The sequence below is a fragment of the Pollachius pollachius genome, assembly GCF_949987615.1.
Source record: "Pollachius pollachius genome assembly, chromosome: 7".
Classification (NCBI taxonomy): Eukaryota; Metazoa; Chordata; class Actinopteri; order Gadiformes; family Gadidae; genus Pollachius; species Pollachius pollachius.
Window position 1 is genome coordinate 24,549,663 of NC_136940.1, and position 8,189 is coordinate 24,557,851.

At 51.9% G+C, this 8,189-nt stretch overlaps 1 protein-coding gene across 1 annotated transcript in view; it reads right to left on the reverse strand.

Annotated features, from left to right (window-relative positions):
* Positions 1 to 7,605, reverse strand: part of zbtb7a (zinc finger and BTB domain containing 7a) — a 23,730-nt gene extending 16,125 nt beyond the window's left edge. The window contains exon 1 of the mRNA XM_079739125.1: positions 6,857 to 7,605. Within this exon, the coding sequence (XP_079595251.1) occupies positions 6,857 to 7,080 (224 nt within the window). The 5' untranslated portion in view covers positions 7,081 to 7,605. The remainder of the gene's footprint in view (positions 1 to 6,856) is intronic.
* Between the last annotated feature and the right edge of the window lie 584 nt (positions 7,606 to 8,189).

The window sequence follows — 8,189 nt, forward strand, 5'->3', positions numbered from 1 at the left end:
ACTGGGGACCGGGGGAAATTTTTATTACGGATGCCGATTTGAATATGCTGATGTAAAGGGGGTAGAGGCAAAGAGGACGCAGGGGCTAGTGAGAGAGAGAGAGAGAGAGAGAGAGAGAGAGAGAGAGAGAGACAGAGAGACAGAGCCAGAGTGAGAGAGAGAGAGAGACACAGAGAGTGAGAGAGAGAGAGAGAGAGACAGAGAGAGAGAGAGAGAGTGAGAGAGAGAGAGAGAAAGAGAGAGCGTCAGAGCAGAGTGAGAGAGAGCGAGAGCCAGAGTGAGCGAAAGAGAAAGCCAGAGTGAGCGAGCGAGAGAGTGAGCCAGAGTGAGAGAGAGAGAGAGAGAGAGAGAGAGAGAGCCAGAGAGAGAGCCAGAGAGAGCCGGAGTGAGCGAGAGGAGAGAGCCAGAGAGCACATGGTGAACAGTCATGTCCTTCACAGGTGGAATTAGATCTCTGGTGAGCCTACACAAATCTGAGCCAAACTGCTATCCTTGCATACAGGCAATCGCACACATATGCACACACACACACACACACACACACACACACACACACTTGCCAGGTCAGGTCAGGCTTCCCCCTGGGACATGCGACTGACCCCAGGGCGGCGGCGGCGGCTTTGCGGGGGAAAGAAGCTGATAGGATATAAGACGCACACACACAGGGCACGCGGCCAGCTGCCGTCTGTTGGAGTAGCTTTAGGAGGGCCACGTCCCCGGGTGACACCACGAGAAGCAGCAGGAAAGAGGAAACATGGAGCAAACAACCTGATCCTGACACCTCCTTGTGGTCTGAAACATTCCTTATCACTAATTCATGCCTGTGGGCGACAAGGCTCGGAGAGTGCACCAGCCAGCAGCCAGGCATCCAGGCAGGCAGGCAGGCAGGCAGGCAGGCAGCAACTCTCCCTGTTTGCCTGTAGGACGCTTGGGCGGGCCCACTCCTTTCACCCTGACTCACACACACACACACACCACACACACACACAACACACACACACACACACACACACACACACACACACACACGCGCACTCCGACCTGCTTTGCAAGTCAAACAGACCCGAGAGACCCACCCTGCACTCATCTTTTTTATGTAAAGGCCCCCCCCCCCCCACGCCACAAATGTACACTGCTGCACCCAGACGTACAGACAACGCCCCTGCACCAACACCGCCATCACCCTCCTACACAATGGCACGCACACACACACACACACACACACACACACACACACACACACACACACACACACACACACACACACACACACACACACACACGACGGCAGCAGCAGCAGAAGGGTCTGGCTATCCCGATCGTTCTTTGGGATTAACAGACTGACGGACTGCGACTTCAGTTTAGGTTGCGTCGCCCTCACGGGCTGATGGTTCTGGAGGCCGCGTGCGCCCTCGTGTTCCTAACACGACGCGGTTCGGTAGTGACGCGGAACCGCAGCGTCACTACCAGGCTAAGCTAACTCATGACACAATGTAGCCCCACAAGTGGTGTTTCTCGAGAGAGAAATCGTCCCCGGCTGACCATTAATAGTGTTCCACTGTAAAAGTATGGCCTGACTTGGCGACTGGCGCCATTCCTAGAATACACTCTGAAATAAAGAAAGAAAGAAAGAAAGAAAGAAAGAAAGAAAAGAAAAGAAAATCATTTACCTCCACCCCTAACAGTCTGCGTGGAACCGAAAACGGTGGTGGTGAAAGTCGCTGAACAACTTGATCGTTTTTTTTTTATGGCCGCCCTCGTGCTTTACAGCCTCGTGGAAGGGCGTGTTTGGGAGCACGACAACACACACAACATGGAGGACGGCAGGTGGAGGTTCTGGCGAGCTAGTGGCACCTCTCTGCTGTGTCAAGAACATGGGAGCGGAACTCCGCCTCAGTGCCTATTGTCGGGTTCACACGACGCGGTGTGAACCAACACATTACACAGCCAATACCACAGCTATAACCACTAAAGTGAACGAGTCATCTAGCACCACTTCTTCCTCCAGCTAGATCACTAATTGTTTAAGTCACACTTCTTTTGAGTTTAAGGGCATTTCACCAAAAACAACATTGGTCAAAATGTAGAACACAATGCAAAAGGGTTCTGGATGGAACACGCTACACTTGACCTTGTCTCTCATTCCTTCCGTCTCTCATCACCTCTAGCCTACCTACCCCTGCTCTCATTTGCGTTTTCCTTCAACCAACCCAGTCTGTGCTGCTGATAGTCTCGTCCGAAGGCACCTGGAAAGAGTTTTGGTTCAGCGAGTGTGTGAACAAATGGAACACATTGTTATCGTTAATGACGGTGTCCGTATGACTTGTCTGTTGATAAGTGGCCCTGCCGAGCCCCTCCCACCTGGGAGGGAGAGTGAGACGGGGGGGGTCAGCACGGTTCAAGGTCGCAGTAGGAGAAGGTTGGGAATGGGAAACAGCATTGGGGAGGGATAGCCGGTTCCAAGGAAAGAGAGAAGCAAGAGCCCAGGCCAAATGACTCACTGTTGCCAGTGGCTGGAGGAAATCTGATTGGTCGTATTGGGAGAGAAGCAGGAAGAGGGTAGGCAACTGATAAAAAAGAGCAGAGCTCCAGAGGACTGGTCTAGGCCTGACTGGCTTTACCAGAAACAAGTCAGGAAGCCCTGCCAAACATACCACTTGAGAAAAGGTGGTGGGCGAGGTGGAACGAGAAGGTGGAAGAACCCAAGTGCATCTGCCAGCCCCTAAGCCCCCTTGGACGCACAGCGGCTCAGGAATCTTTTGTGATGTCAATGATAAACGCAAACACCTCTCCCCTATTTACCTAGCGTGACACGGCGATGAAGGAGGCTCTCTCCGGCCGGCTGGCCAATAAAACTTTAGTGGAGGGGGGGAAATCAAGGAGGGCTTTTTACAGCAACACGACAAAAAGGTACAAAGTACTCGGGGAGCTACCGGGAACACTAACAGGAGCCGATAGTCGAGGACATGTCAACCCGGCGGCCGACATTAACTAGGTAACCAAAGGCCTCACGGGACTAGCAATACCTGCTCCGGTGGGTCTTCAACACACAGTCAAGGGTAATTACATGAACCACAGAAAGTGCTCAACACTTCCAACAACACGGTCATACCAACGCGGTGAGCCATTGTGAGCCGTGGTGTGGCGAGACAGATAGCAATGAAGCGTGTCATTAAAAACCCTGCGGTGTATTTGCTCTTACCGTTTATTATAATTCAGCCATTGCAATGAGAAGTGCCTTGGCGACTGTGCACCGTGAGATGGTCTTCAAACCCTGGAATTCAACTGCCATGACTAATTCTTTAGATTTCATTTCCGGTACCCTTCTTGAACCAGGAAGTGCTACCGATGGTGCACACGCCCCCCCGGCCTGGTAGCACAAGAAGGACCTCATGCCCACCCAGAGAAGCCTCCCTTAACCCTGGCTGCTCACGATAGTCGATCTGCAGAAGCCGAGCTGCAACATTCTGTGCGTGTGCGGCTCAATGGGGAGAGAGGACTTCCTGTGTGTCTGTGGCAGGGGTGTAACAGAACACGCTCTGTTATCAGATGACCATCTCTCTCTCTTTCTCTCTCCCCCCCCACCCCCCTTTTCTTTCTCAGTCTCTACTCCCTCCTCCATCTGACCCTCTCCCTACATCTATCTCCCTCGCTGCCATCTCTCTCCCTCCCTCCCTCCTCCCCCTCCCTCTCAATGAACCATGACTCCCTCTCTCGTTCACGCATCTTTCTGAGCTCCCTCTCTCTGCTTCTCTCTCTCTCTCTCGCCGTTAAAGCCCACTCAGACCCCTATCAAGACGCACACACACTTATGTCACTCTCCTGTCATCGCTCCATCTCTGGTTCAGAGGCACAGAGGCTAGAGCACCAGTCAGACCGAGTGTCCCACTTCCCTTTTTCCCCCTCCGAGGAAATGGAGGAACAAACGGCCCGGGGCCTGACTGTATCGCCTTCCTTAATTGCAACCAAACACCTCCTCTTTTTCTCCTCTTCTCCTCATCTCCTCCTCCGTTTCCTCAACCACCTTCCATGTCTGAATCACCGTATCAATGCACAGGCTGGACATGTGGAGTGTGGTGCTGGAAAGCCCACAAAGTATTTATCATCGGTGTGTTAAACAACAGCACATTGCAGCCCGAGATAAATGGCAACGGCCTTCAAACAAACTCCTCGTCTTCAGGAGAGTGTCTGATAAAACTGACGGAGACTTAAGGAACACAAACAAGGCCACCGCCGTCAACTTCGAGAAACAAGCATCAGAAGTCAAAGTCCAACTTTACCCACATGCCAAACCACAGCCCGTGGATCTTCCCTTCCTCTTCCCCCCCCCCCCCCCTCTCTCTCTTTCTCTCTCGTTCCTTAATTTGATCAGGTTGTGTGTCCTCTCCATAATAAATGTACTGGGTCAGAACAAGCCCCCTCACCCCACCCACCCATCCCCACTACCTCACCCTCAGCCCTCTCAAGACTCCAGCACAACAACGGGAGAACAACAGAGAAGAGTCTGTCCCCTCGGCCGGCCTTAGCTCCTACCGGCCTGCTGCTATACATTAGACAGGCTGCCATTTTAGTGGCTTGGGCTGGCAGTTTAACAATTTTAGAAACCGTCCACGATAAATGTAAGATACTTAGGTTTGAACGCTTGAAAAAAAGGTAGGGGTAGGCAATTTGGAGAAACCAGCCAGACTGGGCTACATTTTGAAAGTCTCCAACCGAAGGAAAAAAATAAAACACACCCCTCCCTTCAGGCTCCAGAGCAACTCCCCCAAAACACGTGACTAGCAGGCTAGCTTTAGCACCGGGGCTGCCTAGCTTTGTGGAAGACTCCGGTCATGCTCACTGAGTGCGCCCAGGTAGCAGTGTAGGTAGGCAGACAGACAGGTGAGCCCTCCAATCATTTCATCCGAGCCCACTATTTACAGGTCGGCCTCGGCCACAGCTGGAGAGAAATGAAAAGAATGTTTCTAACTTAGGTGGCCTACCCTACCTTTAAGAACGGGTTGCTTTGAATATAGACACACACACGCACCAGACACACGTCACAATACGGCCAGTGTCATCATGCTTAATAGTTTGGACAAGCTTAGCACGTGTCAAATTCTATGCATTGTACACAACCAAGGACTTGCCCTACTGTGGAAGGCAGCAACATCGCACAACCTGTCTCTCTTACTCATTCTGGACCTGGTCGTTTTGGGCCATAGTGGTATAGTACCAAACATACAGGAATATCAAACTGTATTCAACTACACCGCCAAATTGATGGGTGGTGTCTTGGACCTGCCCACAGGCACCCAAGTCCCCTGCAATTCCCCTGGAGTCTATTGTTGGTAACAAACACACGCGCGTACACCCGGCACGTGCACGTACGTACACACGTATGCAAGTACACTTGGTGCGCACACACACACGTAAACTACACACCGACACACACACACACACACACACACACACACACACACACACACACACACACACACACACACACACAGTCAAAGAGCGTCCTTGTTTAACCTCTTGCTGGAATTATCATGGATTCAAAGTGTAGAGTGTCTTTTTTCTCTCTCCACGGGGCCGTTAGTCAGGAAGTGGCAGCGAGGGGAGCAGCAGCTGGACATAAACATCTTACAATTCTGTCACAAAGTAAAAGGAATACGCATTTGGACATTATATCAGAGAGACATTACGAACCCTTCCCCGGCGTCTGGGCGTGTTCCCCTTAATGCCGCGGCCTCGGCTCGGGTCGACCTGAGCTCACACTCTTAAGAACAGGTCGGGCCACAGAGGGCTGCCAAGAAATCTGCATCCATGTATCAAGCGATGCAGTCAAGTGTCCCGCTCCACAACAGCCACGCTACCTAGCTTACCGGCCCCCACTAACCAACAGCACCCTAACTAGCAGCACCCTAACCAACAGCACCCTAACTAGCAGGTGGTGACGTCTACCTACAACTGGGGAGAAGGAAGGGGATGAGCACGACGCCGCAAGCACTCCATCCGAGGCCCGAAATCCATTTAGCAACACATATCAAGAAACAAAGGGGGCCCGAGGACAGATCAACGTAAACCAGAGTTCAAGTTGTTGTTGTTGTTGTTGTGTTTTTTTTTTAAGAGCCCCGGTTTACGTTGTGATGGCTTATTCCCCTAACAAGGTCAACTTTCCATGCCGGGTGCCAACTGTCCACCCCTTCTGCGAGAGCCACGGATTTAACTCAACGACCTCTGTCCAGTGAACTCTGACCGGACAGCTCACCGCCACTCTGAGACCCTGCCCCAAGACCCTCAGATGTCTCACATATGAGATATATATAGATATATGAGACATCTCTCTAGATTGATGTAACATACGAAGCTTTACTTTTTTTTCTCAAGAAAAAAAGGATGCCTCTCTCTCTCTCTCTCTCTCTCTATCTTCCAATAATAGCAACAGTAAAATAGTCTTGAACAGCGCTAGATATTAACGACAGCAATAAGACATGATCTGACATCCACTTGGCTGACGAGGAACTCATCTCAGCCATGGCATGAGGGAGAGTTTATTTACCCTACGCAAATGTGAACAACGACCCACCTCTCTGAGCGGACTGTGCCAGACCCCAGTCACAATACTGACCTATTTGTCACCCCTCTTTATCTGCAAGTGGGTCAAAAACTCAGCAACTCAAGTACCACAAGTACCACCTCTTCATTTCACTCACACAACAGATAACGTGCACATGCATGCACGCACGCACACACTACCCCAGCACCCCACTGCGTGCAAACACGCATGTACCAATTGTTATCTGTTTACACACTTGAGCGTGACAGCAGAATCACACAGCAGCAAAGTGCCATCTCCCTGTTGAGCACTTACCCACAGACAGTAATGTTCCCTGGCCCTTTTCCTCTCCTGCGTCTGCCTGCCAGCCCGTTCGTGTGCCTGCGTCTCTGGGCAGGGCTCGAGCTCCAAACAGGAAACTTGCGAGTGGCCCTAGTCATACAGGCAAGCCCTTGCCTGATCCCACACAAGCAGACACCTAAACACCCACCCCCCTTTATTTTCAGCCCACAACTCGGCTTTGCTGCCTCTGCTCCCATTGGCTGGCCAGCTCCTCAGTCACCACACCTCTTTCGTGGGATAGGCTCAGGGCTGTCCTCTTTCCTGTATTGCTGAGGGCAAGGCACTGTGGGATATGAAGTCTGCTGATCGTACTAGACCTGCTGTGCAGCTCTGGCTTTAAAACTACAAATCCCAGATCCTCCGGTGCCAGCCACTCCCACTATCACCAAGCCTGTTCTAACGTAAGCACTCCGGGCTGAATTATACACCACAGTGTGTTGCTAGCGCTCTGCCAGGTATTAAAGTACAGAGGAGCCCTCAAACTGGGCTGTGCTTCGTATGAAAAAGATACTTGCATGCAGCGTTGTGAGAGACATAAACAAACATGAATGGCTGCCATCACACAATACAACTCGGGACACATTTGATAGACACTTTAGGACTTCCAACCAACATTAATACTTTGTCTCGTGAAATTCCAAACTAGAGAGACTGGCCAAGACAGCTCAAATATTTCCTCATCCGTCCTGTTATCTGAGCATTTGTGAATTGACAGCCCACTGGAAAGTTCTAAGCCCACACAACTCGTCCAATACAATTATTTTGGTTCCGCTTCCCTCTTATTCAGCGCCCCCCACCCTCTCTTGAGATACCTCCACCACCACCACCACCACCACCACCACCACCTCCTCCTCCACTAACTGCTTCCACCTGCCCCAAAAGTGAATGCCTTGAACACATCCAGTAAACTTTAGCTCAGGAATCCCCGCAGGTAAGAAGCAGACCGGAGGAAGTACTTCAGCAGGAAGGATTATAAATAAATAAAGAACATATCGAGGGACTAAGACGGCAACCCACCTCTCCTTCTGGCCGACCCCATCCCCCCCCTCGACCCCCCCCCCCCCCCCCTCCCCTTCTCTCCTCCTCTGCCCCCCCTCCCTCACTCTTTCCTCTGCTCTCTCTCATGCTCTGCGTTCACCCCCCTCCCTGGTGGACCTGCCCCGGGGGGGGAGAGGGAGGGCGGGCGCCCGGGCAGCAGCCTTTAGCTCACCTGCGATGGCCGTGGTGGTGCTTGTTATGGCTTAGCTCTCTCTCTCTCCTCCTCGCCGGAGCTCGCTCTCTCCCTCTAACTGTCGTGCAGCTCAGA